This window comes from Aythya ferina, assembly GCF_964211825.1.
Source record: "Aythya ferina genome assembly, chromosome: 20".
NCBI classification, from domain to species: Eukaryota; Metazoa; Chordata; class Aves; order Anseriformes; family Anatidae; genus Aythya; species Aythya ferina.
The window spans coordinates 1,888,708-1,907,858 of record NC_140318.1 but is presented as its reverse complement, the minus strand read 5'-3'; the positions used below and the strand labels follow the sequence as shown (position 1 = coordinate 1,907,858).

The following is a 19,151-nucleotide window of genomic DNA, read 5'->3' as shown; positions in this document are numbered from 1 at the left end:
GTTACACAAATTCGAGCAGCCCTTCCTAAAGATGAACTCGGACAAGTCTTGCTGTGTACACGTAGGTCATCCTCCAGCATCCTGAGGGTGGCATGCTATAGGCAGCCAGATGGGTGGCACAACAAGTCAGCACTTCTTGTCCAAACTGGGGGAAACAAAGGTTCTTTCAGGATTTCAACTGTACATGAATCCTTAAAAATCAATAATTAGATTAGTAAAGGATGATGTTTTAATATGCTGGCAGGAATATAGAGGGATTTGTCAGGGGAAGCAAAAACAGACTTTGCACTAAAGTGGCTTAGGTATTATTTATAGTGTTAGTGATATTTGTGTGCGTGAAAACTTTGGACAATTTTAATATAATGTAAGGCTTCGAGCTTTAGCTGACTAAAGTTGCTTGTTTTATGAAGTTACATTAGTACAACACTGTGAAGTATTTTTAAATATTAGCATTACTGGGTATTAAAAGTATTTCATAAAAACATTTTTTAAAACATTTTCTGTAGATGCTGTCAAAGGAGTTGATGTTTAGTGTACAAAGAAATAAAACCCTGAGGGCTGTAAGGTACATGTGTGGTTCTGATCACCTCAGTTTTTGAGGGATCAGGGATTTTTTGGGATAAATTTTTGTCGTTAAAACCTACTAAAAATAATGGTGCATTTAATCCTTTCAGCTACAGGAAGCAGCATTACCTCCAGCCATGCTTTTGAACTGTCTGAAAGGATTTGCCATCGCGTTTATTGTCTTCATAGACTGATGTCTTTAGCAATGCTGTACAGCACAGTGTTTTGCAAGTTGCTATGCTGATAAATTTCTCTCCATGTGTAACCTTTGGAATCAAGTTTCTATTGTAATTCTAGCATGTAAACACTAGGTTCAATTTTGTATTCCTCTAATGAATGCAACAGGATGGAAATGAGTTTGCAATTGCTAATGATGAGCTTTCTTACTGTTCTTAATACTCGTGGGTATGTCTTTACTTCAGGGAGTTCAAAATTGTATTAGTACCTTTTTTAATTGTTTCTTTTTTTTTTTTTTTTTCCCCACATGCTGTTTACAATTAACCTGCAAGCATGGGAGGCTATGCATGCATGTGCTTCTAGGTTGCTTTGCTGAACAAAATGCAGTGGAGCGATCTGACTTTACGGATGCTCTCTTGTCCTTACATTCCACCTGTGTCTGCTCCTTCACAGTCACTGGGACAGCAGAAGCCACCGGTCAGATAATTTCAGTGTTCTGCGGGATGGGGCATCTGCCTGAGGGCTGTCACGAGGAGTTTTTCTGGGGGAGATGATCCAGCTCTGTACATGAGTAGTGTTACAACTGGTACTTTTCTTCCGAGCGTCAGCGAAAAGGCCAGGAATAGACAAAATCACACGTAAGAGTGTGTATGTGTGTTTGTAAGAAATTTGTGCACCTTTTTAATGCTGGAATTTTTTTATTTTTTAATTAAAAGATGAGAAAGAGGTGTGAGTGTGAAACCCCTGCTGTGAAAAAACTACAGGGAAAAAAAATCCACCAAAGCAGATGAGAAGAGCAAACAGGTGAATTCGAGGCAGTCCAACCCGTGAGACTCGGTGATGCTGTGTGTAGCTGTGACACAGGGTGGAACATTGGGGTGGCCTAGGCCCCTTAGTGTTCCCCACCTCTGCCCGATTTGTTCTGTTTTGTACCCTGCAGGGGAAGGGGGGAGTAGTGAAGATGGGCATTTTGATGTTCACGGCAGCTGAGGAACGGTTATTGTTGTGGGTCCAAAAATGTGTATTTTGTGCCAACTCAGAATTGTTGTTAAAATACAGGGGGGAGAGGTACTTCTGCCCAATTATTTTAATAGACATTTCTGTAGCTGATTTTTCAGCTAAGGCTAATATAGGAAAAACTATAGTTAAGCCAAAAATTACAAATGTCACTGATTTAAAATAACCTACGTATTTTTAAAGATGAAATGGAACCGCATTAAAGCGAAGTATGTACATATCTGATCCTCAGTCTTTGCATAATTATTTCCAAGAGATAATTTTGCTATGAGCTGTTGAAACTCAAAGCAATGTATTATTCCCTTTGAGCCGACCTGTACTCTAGCTGTGTCATCCATCTCTTGGTTCGTTTCCTTTTTGCTGTAGATGTACGTACATACATAGCTATGTATGTATCTCAGAGTAAGCGATTTAACGTGGCAGTAATTGTACAGTCACACAGTTTAGGGCTTTGTAAAATATGTAATTTTAAGAATGTCAATGTGGTTCTTAGCGAATTTTATAAACACTTTTCTGAATCTGTTATCAGCACTTCCCATCCTAAGAAAAACTGCACATATTTCAGTGATTGTTCCACTGGTTACATTTTTGTCTGCCATTCGTTTTGGATTGATGTAATCTTGATACTACTACAATTTCAAGGGCTGTTGACGCATTTCACATAGCCTGGGATTGCCTGTTCTCCAAATGTATGGATCGTGCATCAACAGTACTACGTAGCCTTACTGTTTTGCCTAAAAGCCTAGCTAATTTATTTAACATTCTCTCTTTAAAGAGAGCTCGTCGGAAGGGGTAGCGTATTTTAGGATGCTCCTTCTCTTTAAAGGGAAACCTGGAATTGAATAGCAGTACTCGTTGATCAGTGATATTATTGTAGCCAAAGGATGCATGGGTGGTTTAATAGGAAGTTTTTGCTTCAAGTTTCTTGATGAAATGTAGTGTTCTACAGAGCTGTGTGAAGAGTGTAGTTTTTTATTCGGAAATGCACTTGTACACTTTATTTGAAAGGTCTGAATGGATCATAAATACATTTAAGAAATAAATGATATGTCACATGTTTTCATGTCTTGTCTCAGATGACTTCTGTGTAACTGGGCTGATAAAGGTGTGTTCGTTCTGGAGTGGGTGGCTTTTCCCTCTTATCTTTACTGCTCCAAATATTCTGCTTTTTACGTAAGTGCCAAGAGCAGGAAAACCTTCCATCATACATTTTGTGTTTATGCGTTATCCATACATGATGCAGGGCACTGTAGGCAAGCTTCTCTCTATAATTTTCCTGTGGGAAACTTGAGCCCTAAAAGGAAATGAACACAGCTAAAGGGCTGGATATCACAAGGGATTCACTTTTATTTTTAGAAGTGCACTATATTGCCATATTTGGACTGAAAGTATGCTGTATCAATGCACTATTGTATCAAATTGCAGCTGTTTGCCCATTCTGAATTTCTCTAAATTATTCTTTTTTTCTTCCCCCCAAATACTACCGTTTATTTGGGAGTGTTCTGGGTGAGTGCTGACTCCAGGTAACACCCGTGTTCTGGGGACAGCATTTCTTGTGGGAAGCTAACCAGCGTGTTGCTTTGCAAGTGGGATCTGTAGGGCTTCCTCAAGGTCTCGGTAACAGGTGCAATTCTCCTTCCTAAATCCTCGCAGTGCTTTGGTCCAGGACACGCAGGAGATGCACTCACTGTAAATGTTCCTGTCAAAAGCAATGGTGGGAATGCCATTAACCTCGTTAACCTGCAGAATGAATTTGGTGACGTGGTGTCCTACCAACATCCAAAATAGCCATTGAAAGACCTTCGAATATAGCAGGATGTACTTGAAATGCACAGATCGCCAAATAACGTACCCATAGCATGTATCACTACCCTTGATGCTGCCCATGGAAGTTTGACAGCTTCGTTTTCCCCGCTCGTTAGAGCTTCTGGAAGCTGTCAGCAGATGTGCTGCTTCCTTCAATGTCTTGTGTGTGCCTTGCATTGATACAATACGCCTTGCAACACCGCGCCGCATGCTGATCAGCCCTGGGCCAAAGCATCTGAAATGTGACCGACGGATGGGATTTTTAGGCCTTTCTTTTCACAATAATCTCTGCCTGTATGACAAAAGCTCTGCAAAGTCAGCGCGACCTCCTGAGAAGCAATTGCAGTGTGAAAATTTACTCCATGGTGCCAAGAGTGAGAATTGAGCAGAGTTTGGGTTTTGTTTTCTAACGGGAATGGTGTCTGAATTCAGGTTTATGCCAAGAAAATTCATAATTTCCTTCATTTTTGTATTTTATTTGGCATTTCACAGAATCACAGAATGGTTGAGGCTGGAAGGGACCCCAGGAGGTCATCTGGTCCATCCCCAAGCTCAGGCAGGGACACCTCGAGCAGCTTGCCCAGGACATGTCCAGACGGCTTTTTCCTTGGACTGCTGTCTTTAAATCTTTTTAATTTCTTTAATTCTCTTAACTTTTTTTAACCTTTTAATTTTGGTAAGCTTTAAATGTTTAGAATTTTAATCATTTATTGGGCAGATGTGTCATGCCAGTGAACAAACTGTATTTTGATTTTTTTGGGATATGGTCTTAAGTTTTGGACCTTATAGTTTTTCTGTTTTTATATCACTTTTTGAAGTCAGCCTGTGTCTTGGTAAGGGCTCTGTTTTATGTCCACACCTGATTTCTCCAGGTGTGACAGGAGGAGTTGTTCCTCGAGTGGTGAGCCAATTTGAGCAGGTAACTTCCTCTACTGAAAAAGATCATTTCAGTTTTCTTTCATCACAGCTCTTGTCCCTTCAGCAATTCTTTGCTGCTGCTGCTTTGTCTTTTTGGTTTTATGTAGGGGATTAGGAAGAATAAATCTGACCTACTGAAAACTGCAAGTATTTCAGCCCTGTGAAGAGGTCCTCCTGACTCCAGTGCCTTGAGATCTTTGAAGTGTGGCTTAAGCTCCTGAAAAAGCTTCCAGTGCCCCAGTCTCACTCTGAAGATGTTGATCGAGATTGTGACTGCACGATGCAATTTGCAGATCCTGGGATGCTCAATCAACTGGAGAGGAAGTTTTTAGTATAACCCCACTAATATTTTAAAGTGCATGAAAGGGGGAGGAAGGCTGTGTTCGGAGCATCCATATTTCCCTGCTTTCCTTCAGAGCAGTGAACTGTTGTGAGAATTTTAATCTTTACTGCGCTTGCCTCAGTTCTCATGGCTGTTTTCCATTCTGTTTTCTTTATTACTTTCTTTTTCTTCCTGTCATTCTTAGCTTTCTATTTTTCAATCCCAGTTTGTGAAGGGTGTGGGTTCAGAAGGGTTTCCTTCAGTTCCCAGTCCCCTGAAAGCATGAGAAATTGCCCATTGAGCCAATTCTCACAGCAAGGTATAAAAATAGGAGTAAAGAAAAGGTTACACAATGCTTGGATTGCAGCAGTTTGTACTAACGGAGAGATTTCAAAGCCACGGTTTGAAAAACATTTTTAAAACCTTATCATTTCCGTTAATTTTTCTCTCACCAAGCTATGTTTGAGCTGCAGGAACTAGCTTTCCAGATTACTTGAGGAATTGTACTGAAATACAGGAGTCAAGTGCTCAACAAGTCACGCAAAGTCAGAGGGACCACTAATTGCTCTCTTTAGTCAAAATGAGTGATTTCTTTGAGAATCCTGTCCTAAGAGTTTCCAACCAGATGCTTTTGTGTCTTCTATTAAATAAGGGAATTAAAAGGCAGGTGGATTTAAGGTTATTTTCTGTCATCTGTGCCCTTGCAGCAGACCACATGTAACTCCCAGGAAATCCACTTGTTTGGTGCCACAGACTGCTATCAGCAGTGGACACTGTCTGCACCCTTGCAAAGAAGGGCACTTCGCTGTAATTCAGCCTCACAAACTTCTAAGAAACTGGAAGTTATCACAAAGGCGTTATTCGCATGCTTTAAAATTCTGGATTTATTTCTGAGCGTTTGTTTTCTCTTCTTGTGAAACGAGCTGAAGCTGACAGCCAGCCATCATCTGACTTGTCTTTGTTGACTTAAAAGGATTTTTAATGCGTGTGTGTGTATATTTATAAATATGAAATTTCTTTAGTATTGGCTTCTCTTTGCTTCTGATTTCCTTGTAATGAAATGGGCCTCTTTGGCATATTAATTATTACCAAATTGAAATGCTGTACAGTACTTTTGATATCATTTCCAAAACAATCCAATAACTTGATTCTAATAGCAGTGTAATGCTTTCCTAATGAAATGTCTGTATTAAGCCACAGAGAGGAGCATTAAACTTGGATAAAATCTGAAGAGACAATGAAGTCCACTGCTGCAGATTTGTTCCTGTTTGCAACATTGAAAAAGATTAACTAAAATCTGTATTCCTGCAGATTATTTCATGCTCTCTGAAGTTACTTTACTTCTGAACTTTCTTCCCTTTGTCGAACAAACCCACAAGTTATCTGGCTGTAGTAAACCAGCCAACAACAACCACCCACCTCTTCCAGTGGGGTTCCGCGGGGCACCATGGATGTTTGTAGCCGCAGCCTGGTGTGCTGCTCTGTGATGGCCTCAGGTGTGAAGCCGACCAGGGTTTTATTTGAGAGTTCAGCCAGTCGGCAGTGCCACCTAGTAAGGGAGCCTGGATCCTTCCTGGAGCAATAGTTGCTGATTTATTGTTGTGGGATCTTTTCAGTGAGTTTCTCACTGCCGAGATCCCCCTACCGAGGAGCTCTTGTTCCATGCCTAGGAAAAGCCCTCTTTTTGGCAGTAGAAAGAGGGACCAGTTATAGGCAAAAAGAAATACCTACAGATAAAGAGGGCTTCGTTTCTGTTTTGTTTCCAGCGTAATGGCCTCTCCTGATTTGGTGGTGGTCACAGACTTGCTGCGGGGTGTTCCCTGCCATCATGCACGTCCCTGAGCCACATCCAGCAGTGCTGGTGCCAGCACTGGTCTGAGGGCTCTCACCAGTTACTGGCCTCCAGCTGGACCTGCACCGCTGCTCACAGCTATTGGAGCCCAGCAGCCCAGGCAATTTTCCACCCACTTTCTGGTCCAATTACCTAGCCTACGTCTCACTAATTTGATTTTAAGGAGAAAGTGGGAGACTGTGTCAAAGGCCTTGCAATCTGCTGGCCTCTCCTTATCCACAGCTCCTGTCACCTCACCGTTTAGTTCCAGGAGGTTGGTTAGGAATGTTTTGCCCTTGTTACATCCACGTTGCAGCTCCCAGTCACCTTCCTGACCTTTGTGAGTTTAGAAGTGGCTTCTGAGAGGTGTGTGGTGCTGTTGCACCATGTGTTAAGCTCTGGGTGGTTAGTGTCTTCCTTGGGCTCATACTCAGTTTTCTATTTTTGTATTGCCTAATTTTTGGGGGAGGATGAAGAGTGATTTCTCTAGCTAACACATTTAAGAGAATAAATGAAAGAACTTAGGATGGCAGCGTGCAGCTGCTTACAATTGCTTGTTACCCTCTGCAGTTGTAAGAAAAATGAGATGCGACTAGGCAGCATTTGTGTTCAGAAGACTGAGAGGGAAGGCTGCTGTCTGCACGGCAACGTCCTGGAACGCTTTTGTGTGTGCGCTTTTTCTGCCACTCACTGACTGTTCCCAGATGTGCTTAGGTAACCAAATCTATCAAGATTGTGATCTGGAGCTGCCAGCCTGCAGGCAGGCTGTTCTGGCTGAGTAGACTGTATTTTGTTAAATTTAGAACAGTGCACTGAACACAATGCCAATCTCTTAACTCTCAGTCCTAGCATATTGTAATTTAGTCTCTTTTGATGTGTTTTCATTTACGTTACCTGAATTTTTATTTTTGTCTAATAGGAATCTCCGCAAGACAGTGCTATCACCCGAGACATCAATCGAACGTTCCCTGCGCATGATTATTTTAAAGATACCGGGGGAGATGGTCAGGACTCCCTGTATAAAATATGCAAGGTATTCTTTAAATTCTTCTTCACTTATTTTGGTAACTTATGTTTAAAATCATTAACAGATGTAACTGTTACCTGAGAAGAGTCTGGAGGGTATTATCGTTAACTGTATCGTGGAGACAGACTGGTGCTAGGCTCAGGTTGGTCCTTAATTGTAGATGTTTGTCTGGTTGTAGTTACATTCAGGTAGGAGATCTAAAGTAGTAAGCCCTCTGGATCCTGAACACTAATTTGTTTCGTACTGAAACTTCATGTCAGTCTGGATCTGGCTGGACAAATTATATGCTGTTACGGAGATGAGGACTAATTCCGTAGTGATCAAGAACACCTTGTCACTCTAGCATGCTCCCTGGTTGTCAATATTGTCTAAACAATTCCAGCAAAGTTGGGGACACATGCAGGAAATCATGCTGATGTTGCCTCTTGAATTTGATTTTGATTGACATTAATGTATTTTACATTAATGTGTACTAGCAAGTGTGAATGCAACATCTACGTGAAATAAATGAAAGACGTTGAATTTCTTCTGTTCAGCTTTCTCAGCATTCTTTAATGAATATATTTGGATCTAAAATGGAGATGGTGAACATTTGCAAATTAATTCAAGAGACCAGTTTGTAATTTCACAAAGATGGGAGACCCCTTCCCTATAGCAGCAGGAAGGCTGCTCATCACAGTGTAGTTGGTTAGAGATGGTGAAAGGAACCTGTAGGTGTGTTTGTGACAGGCCTCCCTGACCAACACTACTACAGGTAGTTATTCTAACAGAAACACCTGAGTGATTTGAGTGCATCAAACACAGGCAAAATGCAGCCATGAAGAAACAGTAAGAAATCTTAGAGTTTTTATCAGAACAGGGCAAATGTGGATAACTGCCTTTCTATAGATCACACCTCCACATCAAAAAAAAAAAAAAAACAAACTGAAATCCAAACAGGGGGTGAAACTTTTCCAAAATTTGACTAATGAACCTGTAGGGTGTCATCTGAGATACGCTAGTCTAGCAAAGAGCAAAGATGTTGGGGAAAATGCACAGTGGTCTTTAAGACTGGAGATAGCTATGCTATAAAGCCACAGGCATGCACTGGAGTTGTTTATTAAAAGGCAGAAATAAGCAGCACAAGTGGGCAGCTTTTTGTCTGTGTCTTGACCAGAATATTTTAAGCTTCCAGCACTCCTTCTTTTGTGTTTCTTGTGTTTCTCCATCTTCCACATCTGACCTCCTAACACTCCTGTAGCAGCTGGTCAGAGGTAAAAGCACTGGGATAAACGGAGAGGCTGCAGCAGTCCTGGTGCATTGCTGTAATCAGCCACTGCCACTACGTGCCATGGTTGGATTCTTCACACGGGTTGTCCCCTTATTTCCCCCTCAGTAGATGATGTCTACTGGCACCAGTACACCTCATGAAACTTTCATGGAGCTGTGTTTAATGTAGCATTCATTCTCATTGTGCTTTTAGGTTGAGACAGATATGCTGTAAAATTTGATTCCTTTTTTAGGCCTATTCTGTCTATGATGAAGAGATTGGCTACTGTCAAGGCCAGTCGTTTCTTGCTGCTGTGCTGCTTCTACATGTAAGTGGTGGTTTTTTTTCCAGTTTGTCTTAAGCTTAAGAATAAATATTGCTCCACATGTCTGGGACAGACATTGGTAACTCCCAAACTAGCGGGATTGCAGGCTGCTTATCCACTTAAATGTTGGTCAATAACAATGTGATTTTAGACTGAGAAGAGTAAATTGTTTAAAACTTACTGGGGTATTCGTAACAAATGCTGCCTTTATTTGGAGGCATTGTAGGGCTTTGTACTTCTTGGATTTAGAGGTTATTGAAGGATAAAATAGTTTTTATATTTGCTTTGTTAATATACTCAAGAATACTTTTTTTAAACTTAATTGTTGGTAAAAGTGACCTCGGCAGAGTAATATCCTTTAATTGCTTGCGTGTTCAGAAGCCAAGAGATTTATGGTTACTGTAAATCAGAAAAAGTTTTAGATTCACTCATGCTTGGGAAATATGAGAGGATTAGAAATCTGTACAAATTATTTATAGACCGTTCTTTTTTAAAGGAAGGTCTGCTTTTTATCACTGTGTGTATTGCAGCCATGGGCAGTTGAAACTGACCAGTTCCTAAGCCCAGCAGAGCTCTGAGATTTCTTTTCCCAAGTTGATTTTTAGTTGCTACCAGTGAGAACTGAGCATGAAGTCTTCTCTGCAGTTTCCAGTGGAAGGGGATGTCTGATCTTCGGTGTAGTGTTTTCCACAATGTTATGAAGTCGGTGGAGGATGTCAAAGATACTGTAAACTCCATTCTTTTCAGACATCAAGCAAATGACTAGGCAGAGCAACCTTTTAATTCTTTGTGACTGCAGTCTGAAATATTTGCTTGATGACCAATTAATCCTTTACTGCTGTACTGAATCAGATCAAGAAGGATGATACTTTCTGACTGGAGAATTGAACCATTTTACTGAAACATACGTGCTTTCTTTTATCTTTTTCATTGTCTTATGTCCATTTTTTGAATATCCATTGCATTAGAGAGAGTGGCTGTCAAGAACAGACCATGAGTTATTCCAGAATTCTTTCTTAATAATAATTGTTGCCTGTGGGAGTGAAGCTTGCATTAAAAAGGTTGAATTTGAAATAAGTTTCTTTTTATTTGATTCTCTTTGAAATCAGTCCTTGGAGTATGGCTGCTAGGGAAAATAAATATTAAGAAAGTGTTGCAGAGAAGGAGCCCTTCACTACCAGTTTGGCATATCTCAGCAAAGTTTTCATTTTTAACAGACTCCATCTGCAGATTAATAATAGAATACTTGAGATGGATGTTCTGGCCTTTACAGGAACAAGTGATCGACCTGAAGCCAGCCTTCACTGTTACTGAATTTTGATGTTCGGGAGAAATGTCTAAACACTGACAAGCCATGATGAGTGTTCCTTCAGTTTTTGGCAGGAAAGGGATATTGAACATTCCCAAACCAATGCTGAGTTGTGATAAATAGAGCTTTTGGTAGCAGTTACTGGTCTCTCGTAGTTGTGGCATCTGAAAAATAAACATCAAATGTAATAATGTCATTTAAAAAGGTAAATATATAGTTAAAAATAAGGGAAAGATCCAGTTAAACATCATCTGATATTGCTTTTTTCTTGGTTACATAGGTGACAGAGTTAGGCTGTTTAAAATCTGTAGGATTCTGACACAATTTGGAAAAAATATGGCAAGAAGCTTCTTTGGTCTCGATGTCTGAAAGACGTGTTTTCAGTTGGGCATTGGGAGATGGTTCATTCCACAGAATAAGAATGAAGTGCAGTTTCCAATGCTAGGCCTCCTTTTGTGTGTTAATACTCTTGTTTACTTTTAAACTGGTTTGGGCCAGATTAAATAGTAGTAATAATCTGGCATTCTGTAAGAGGGAGGAGAAACAGCAAGGGCAAATGGACCCAGTATGAAAGATTTAAATGCTCTGTGATAAATACACTTTCCTCTTACAGATGCCTGAAGAGCAAGCTTTCAGTGTTCTGGTCAAAATCATGTTTGATTATGGACTCAGGGAACTTTTCAAACAAAACTTCGAAGATTTGCACTGCAAGTTTTACCAGCTGGAGCGCCTCATGCAGGTAGGTGCTCAAACTTGTGTGAACTGAATGGATCAGAGCCTGCAATTCGAACGGTTAGCAAAATCAGCCATTTGTTTTACACATGAATGTTTGTAACCTCTTAGTAAGGATGAAGAGTGAGGATTATCCATGCTGGAGGTTTTCTGAGACTATAGAGTGCTGACATGAGACAGTCAGATAGCACTGGCCGTGTACAGTAAGTCTGAAGGCAGAGGTGTGTGAGAGCTGGAGTGGCTCTCGTACAGACTGTCCTGCCAGTGACTTTTGAGCTCACTGCGGACATGCCGCAGAGTGGCTTTGCAGGGTCAGCACATCTCCTGTCCGGGTTTCTTGCTAGGGTGAGAGTGTGGAGACTGGGCTCATTGTGCATGTAATACAGTGGCCTTTTGAGCATCTGCACTGGGACATGCCTTCAGCATCCTTGGAAGGTTCTTTAACAAGTCATACAGCTGGCTTGTCAGGCATGAGTGAATACAGAGCCTGCCTATCTGCACTGATTGTCACTGTAAGGGCTCTACCCGACTTCTGTTACTTTGGGATTTTATCTAATGCTCCAAAATAGTATAAATTAACTTTTTTTTTTTTTTTTTTTTGGTAATATTATTCTTAGGAATACATTCCTGATCTCTATAACCACTTTCTGGACATTAGCCTTGAAGCACACATGTATGCTTCCCAGTGGTTCCTTACATTGTTCACTGCAAAATTCCCTCTCTACATGGTCTTCCATATTATCGACTTACTCTTATGTGAGGTACGTGTTATAATTGGAGATTTGTACTACTAGTAACTTTTGACAGTTTTTTACTATCTTGGTTCATGTCCTTGTTACTATCTGTTCTTTCAGAGCTAGGCAAGTGATACTTATTTTTATGTAGAAGTGTTATGTTTTTGCAGTGAAAAAGAGATCTCAGCGTTTTAAAGGTATGAATTGGGAACATATGTGATTATAATATCCCATTTCATTGAATACTGTTTAATCTGTATGTATAATTCCATACAGTGCTCATGGAATGGAAATTAATTTACAAATATGTGGATGAAAGATTCCAAATTTATTTCATGGTTAAATTGTATTATACATGATACCATTTTTTTGTAGAACACTGTTGCAAGAAGGCCATTGCATATAAAATTGCTCAGCTAACTTCTGTGCTGGTAACCTCACAAGCTTGGGGCTCTTTTTCCAGGAGACTTGAAGTCTCTTCATACTTCCCAGCATATAAGGAGGAAAGCAAATTCTTTACTTTGAGGTTTTGTACGTAATCATGTTTAAAACAATATATTTGATGGTATGTTGGTAAGTAGTGTAGTTTCAGTTGGAGCTTATTAAAATATATGAACAATTCACATGTTGTACTGAAGCATCCCTGAGTTAACTAATGATTTACTTTTATACTTGCTGATTAATATTATTCATGCATTCTTCACCAGATCTGCAGTTGCTGCTGTGAAGTGGCACAGTTTGTCTGCATTCCCTACACGGAGGGGTTTCAGCATTCATAAACCTCCTGGTCAATGTTTTTACCCTTTCACTGTTATCTGTCTGCTGCTTGATTTGTCCATGTGCCAATGAAACAGAAAGTAACAGATGGTATCTAGAAAATCAGTTTTATTTGTTTAGAAACACATTTTAAATTCATAAATAGTAAATGTGTTCATAGTGAAGGCTTAGGGGTTTCTTTGTCATTTAGAAAAAATAATTCATTGGGGAAGAGAAAGACAATCTTGAAACAATATCAGCAATGTGTCTTGATTTTTGAATGTACCACTTAAAATGCATGCTGCTGTTGACTTTTCATAATTAATTGCTCAATTTAAATAAAACACTTCTAAAAAGTAGTGGCAAAGGTTAGATGATGTAGGACTCTGTCCTAAAGTGATGACTTTCTTTGTCATTAATGACTTTCTTTGTCATTAAAAGAATTATTCCAGGTTTTGAATACCAGAAATTGATGTATTCATGCATATATTGCTGCATATGACTCCAGTGTTTTCTGAAGTTGCTATATGAAAATTAAGGGACCTTGAGCTGACCGACTAGTCGTTAAAAATAAAGTACAGTGTTCTCATCATTCTGGAGTTTCAAACTACTAAGGAGATAGTAAAACCTGTGCTGAAAGATTGGTTTGCTATCACATAATGTCAGTCCAGTAAAATACCTTCCTCATTTTTTGCAAAGTCATTCTCAGGGCCTTTGATTTCATGTAGTACCTGTAGTTACCTACAAGTGTAAACTTGTATCCTGGTTCTCAGCTTCACAAAAACTAGACAAACAACAAAACCCACCAAATAACTAGAGTTGTAAATACCGAGAAATTAATTTATTTTGTTATTATTTTTCTCTTTAGGGAATAAGTGTTATTTTTAATGTTGCACTGGGATTATTAAAAGTGAGTATCCAATTTTTAAAGTGTTTTATGCTACATCATTCACAGTATCAAAACTTAAGATGTTTATTAAAAACTATTTAATAATAATTATTATTATTATAATATATATATTTAAAGCTAACAACTTCCTGTATTACATATGCTGTTGTGTGGCTTGCTCAGTGCAGCAGGGTGCTTTTGGGGGATGGGGTGGCAGGGAATAGAAGGTTGCAGAAATAGAAACAAACAGAGTTTTTAGAAGGTTAAAAAGTAAATATGTTCTTGGGAGCTTTACAAAACTGTTGTTGCGTTGTCTCTGGGAATTCAGTATTTGTTCAAAATCTGCTTTGCAATTACTGGGTCTTCTGTCCTTGTCTCCAGACTACCAAGGATGATCTGTTACTGACTGACTTTGAAGGGGCATTAAAATTCTTCCGTGTACAGCTGCCCAAGAGATACCGTTCAGAGGAAAATGCAAAGAAGCTGATGGAATTAGCCTGTAATATGAAGGTAAAGATGTGATAGTAATTGTGACTATATCTTGAATGGGTACAATTTCAGTCTCCATATGTAACTTCACAATTTATTTGTCCAAGTGAAAATAATTGCAGATTTTTTTGCAGAGAAATACAGTAAAGCCCTGAGATTTTCAGTGATAGAGGCCCACATGGAGAAATAAGAGACTGGCTTTCAGAGAGCAATATTCAGTGCTACTAAAATCAGACTTAAAAACAAACAAACAAAAAACAACACAACAACAACAAAAATGCCACTAATGGCACTAAAATAAAATACTGACATAGCTGCAGTTCTTTGAAGTTCTCGTCTAGTAGTAGGTGCAAAAAGGGTAGTATCTTTAACTGAGAAGAAGGGGGGAGGTTTTATTTAAAATGGAGTATATAATGCACAAACAAAGTGTTATCTTTCAGAGTGTGGCTATTTTTAATTGGGCACACATGATACTGTAATAAAAAAAATACTGAGAGAATGGTTAGCCTTATGACTTACAGAACAGAAAACGTGTATCACGGGAAAATATGTCATCTCTGATCCTTTTAGGAGCCTTCTTTTGGACAGAATAGAAGCTAGAGTTTGGTATGTACTGTAGACTGGAGAGATGTTGTCCCAGAAATTTTCTCTCTGTAAATGAATTAATCTCAGTAGTTCCTGTTTTCTGAGATAATTTATTCAGAGAGCTCTGTGGGCTTCCTTGTGTGTTTGAATTGCTGAGGTACACAGTGGAGTTCTTTTGTTTGATGTTTTTTGTTACATTTCAGTTGCCCATTAAGCCCTATTTATTAAGTATAACTACATGAAATGAAAGTTCTAGCCTTTGACATTAAGACTTTAGTTATATACATCAAGTATTGCATTATCTTGTAGCTGAAAGTCAATTGCTTTTATAATCAATAAATACTCTAGCTAAAGCTTTATATTGGCATTTTGGAATAGGCCCTTAAAATAGAATTTCAGAATGAAGTTACTGTAAGAAATGTATCGTTGCCTCTTTATAGACGGGATGATTGAGTTCTAAAATGGAACTTTGATAATTTATTTTGTATATTCTAAGGAAGCTGTGATTCTTTCTTTATAATTTCACATAGATTAATGTTTGGTCAAATATACTGGTATGATTCTTTTTTTTAATTTTTATATTTCTTTAAATTCACTGGAGGAATTCTTTTGTAGCGTCAGTTTATAAGTACACATCTTCCCTAGTATGTTAACATTCAAGACATCAAGTAGTAGCGATATTCTCCATAGAATTCAAGCATGTCTTAAATGACACTAGTGTAGAAATTAGGAAATCATTGAGAAGTAAGCAAACTGTTTTAGCTCATCCAAACATTTGATGTTAGCCACAGATTAGACATGGATATACATCTGGTTAAGATCGTGTAATGGGTGCATTTGCTTTTCATGTTTCCAAATAACTTGTTCCTCTTCCCACTCTGCCAAATTTCCCTTCGTTCTCAGTGCTGTGTGAAGTAGTTAAGGCAAACAGTCAAGGTCGTACACTGCTTTCTTGAGTGCTTCGTGTTTTCAGGGGATTAAATGGAAAGTTATGGAGAAAGTGCAGGCTGCACTGCTCTGTGCAGGCTCTGCACAGATGCTGCACACTTCTGTATCTCATCCATGTTTGTTGCCTCTGATTGGAGTGCTGCATGTAATAGCCTTCTTTGACTTAAAATACAAGTCCTTTGCTGTCAGTAGAAATCTCCAGCTCTGTGTCTGGAAGTGTTTTTGAGCAGAAAAGGGTCTGATGTCAAAATAAATCATTTATAGGAAGGGAGAAGTAGCTTGGCTAAGGCACTGTGATTACAACAGCATTCTGCTGAAAAGGAGGTCAGTAAATGATGAGCTTGAGACAACACTAATTCCTTAAAGTCACTCCTCAGTGGTGCAGTCAAATGTTAACAGAGTTACTGCTGCCTTCTGTGCCCCTGGAGAACTGGTGGGACTCCAGCGTTCGTTTCTGCCTTCCATCACCACACACACCCAAAGGCCTTGCAGACTCCCAGAGCACGGCACCCCCTCGGGCTCCAGAGCCAAGAACCAGTGACAACAGCAAATGTTCTCATGATCACCTCGCTATTAGTATCTGGAGGCAAAACTGGTTTAATGCACTCAGAAAAGTTGAAGATGAAATCATAGTGGTGTGACTTCCTTCTCTTCCTCTTGCACAGCTGGATGCCTCACTTTGAAGAGCTAACCTTTACACAGCTTGAGGTTTGGTGTATGAAACACAGCAATTTGGGCAGTGTTTTGGCAGAACAGTGACATAACCTCCTGAAGTTACTGGCTGTATTGTCAGTAGGGTTAATACTCTCAGTATTTGTCTGGGCTGCTTAGTAAGAATAACTTCTGCACTTGTGATGGGGCTGGCTGACTCTACTTAAATGGGTTGGCTTCTCCAAAAAAATGTCACCTGAAGTACATTCAGCGAAATGTTTCTGTGCAACTCTCACTAGGGGGAGCCTACCTACCAGTTATCTACAGCTCATTTCAAGTAAGAGTGTTAGTGATAAAAAACACAGATAAGGGAAATTAAAGTGTGCTTTCCATTGTCTGCCATTCATGCATGTAAAGTTTGTTTAATATGTTTCTCAGACAAAACCTGTTTTTAAGAGGAAAACATATCCATAGCTGTTCAATTTTCTTGGTTTACTAAGATAACAATAAAGGCTCAGCAGCTTTTCATACTAGCAGTTTAATTTAGATGGGTGCTGCCTTGCATGTGAAATGCTTGCAGCAGTGTGAGCATAGCCTGTCCTGCTAAACCATGGTGGTGTACAGCGTGCCTGGCTGCGGACCCCTGGAAATACACTGGTCAGGATCTGTTGTAGATCCCGTGGTCTCTGTCCCTGAAGGACTTGGACAGTGTGCACAAAATACTGAATTTAACACTGCCTTTCTCTCCCCTCTCACAGAAAGGGAAACTGTGACCCTGAGGGAGTCACCTGCCTAGTGTTGTGCAGTTGTTGTCAGAAATGAGAACAGAATTCCTGTCTTCTGAATCCCAGAGCAGCAGGGGACACAGCATATTTGCTTCTGAGGTGTTGCTGCTTGCCTGAAACACCTAGACAGCTTTAGGACTGGATTGTTTTCTACTGGGCTTGAGCAGCACTAGCAGAAAAGTCAGCTGAGCCTGGGCTTGCCCTTTCAGCATTTGCAGCCTCATGCAAAGTAAAGCAAACATTTCTGCATGATGATGAATGTCACAGCTGAAAAAACAGCTGAAGAAACATTGCCATCATGCTAAGTTGGAAATTAAACACACGCTGTGGGCCTCAAAGCAATCTTGTTTTGCTAAGCCACTGTAGTATTTGGAGCATCAAATACGTTGTACATTGTACAGTACCAAGGAGAACTTGGGTAGGCTGCTCCATGGGATCCCTTTCAACAAATTTTCTGTTTCACAAAACAGTAAGAGAAAGTGATACTTCTGTGATTATATTGAGTGGAATGGAATAGAATTTTGGACTCTGTCTAATGGTTTGACACTCAAAATTTGAGTGAACGTGTTAGCTGTGTTTTGTAGAAGGCAGGAGTTGCCCAAAGCTTGTACCATAACCCTTTGTGAATTGTGTGTTCTTTTATTGATGTTCTGGACAGGAACTAATGGGCTGCTTTAATTTAGATTAGCCAGAAGAAGCTGAAGAAATATGAAAAGGAATATCATACCATGAGAGAGCAGCAAGCTCAACAGGAGGATCCTATAGAAAGATTTGAGGTAATGCCTACCTACTGCAATCTGTTTTAACACAGTGTACCTGCAAGTTCCCACTTGGGCTTTTTCTTCAAGCTGTTTTCTTTGTTTTGTGACTAGTTTTTGATGTAGCAGGAAAATAGACTACGTGAACATCAAGTACATTTCTTTGTATTGGCAATGTTAATTGTGGCAGGGTTCTTGTGGGCCCAGCTTCTCAGTGAAAAAAGGAATAGTGTGAATTTTTATTTGGGCTTATAGAACTGTTTCACTAGAGCCAGGTTTTGGCACTTAAATAATGTGCTGATTGTGCCAATGTCAGGAACAGAAAGAAAACTCCTAATTGATTATAGCTCTATTTTCCATTGATTATAATCTTTGCCTTTACTCCTCTGCCTGATTTTAAATGATGTATGTTGTGGTAAGTATATAATTTTATAAATATTTGTTTTGCAAAATATAGGAATATATTTTATATATAATATTGTGTGCTTATACATTACACATCAACACATACATGCGTACATTTATATATTTTAAGCTGAAAAGTTGTATATAAACTTTAACATCTGTCTGTGTGCTGGAAATTGTAGCAGGAGAGTATAGAGTGGCCTTCCCAGTACCATCCTCTCTCACCTTTTTCTAGCATGCAAATTTTATTTTCAGCCAAGAAAATCAGTTTTTGTAGGAATCTCCTTGCAAGATATTGATGGCAGAAAGACACCCCTATCATTGCATTCTTCAAAACCAGTTCTCCAAGAAAACAAGTAATAGATGAGCAATGTTATTTATATATGGTTTCTTTTCAAGGCTAACATTTAATTTATATTAACAATACAGCTAGCTGCTTTTGTCCTCAGTAAATTCAATGCAGGTAGAGAGTTCTCTTTCAATACTTGAGATATAAGGTAGCTTTTGGATTCAGCCACAGTAAGCATTGTGTTTTATAGACAAATACCTGGTAAGACTTTTTTCTTGACTTCTTTTTTTTCCCCATAGCGTGAAAACCGTCGTCTGCAAGAAGCAAACATGAGGCTTGAGCAAGAAAATGATGATCTTGCACATGAACTGGTGACCAGCAAGATTGCTCTGCGAAAAGATTTAGACAATGTAAGACTTCTTTTATGCTCTGTAGTAGAGACAAAGTACTGGGCTAATTCCTAGTTACTCCTCTCATTGAAGGTATCATAGAATGTTTTCACACTTAGTACATTTGCATTTTCTGTTCACAGGACTGATAAATCCTATTCTTTGTTCCTCACGGAATGTATCTTCACTCATGTCT

The 19,151-nt window shown here is 39.4% G+C and overlaps 1 protein-coding gene across 1 annotated transcript in view; it reads left to right on the top strand.

Moving 5' to 3' along the window:
• The window catches only part of RABGAP1 (RAB GTPase activating protein 1), a 67,894-nt gene that overhangs the window by 41,107 nt on the left and 7,636 nt on the right, over positions 1 to 19,151 (top strand). Inside the window, exons 14-21 of the mRNA XM_084493749.1 lie at positions 7,555 to 7,668; positions 9,165 to 9,239; positions 11,159 to 11,284; positions 11,895 to 12,038; positions 13,636 to 13,677; positions 14,038 to 14,166; positions 17,798 to 17,890; positions 18,866 to 18,976. Of these exons, the coding sequence (XP_084349875.1) occupies positions 7,555 to 7,668; positions 9,165 to 9,239; positions 11,159 to 11,284; positions 11,895 to 12,038; positions 13,636 to 13,677; positions 14,038 to 14,166; positions 17,798 to 17,890; positions 18,866 to 18,976 (834 nt within the window). The remainder of the gene's footprint in view (positions 1 to 7,554; positions 7,669 to 9,164; positions 9,240 to 11,158; positions 11,285 to 11,894; positions 12,039 to 13,635; positions 13,678 to 14,037; positions 14,167 to 17,797; positions 17,891 to 18,865; positions 18,977 to 19,151) is intronic.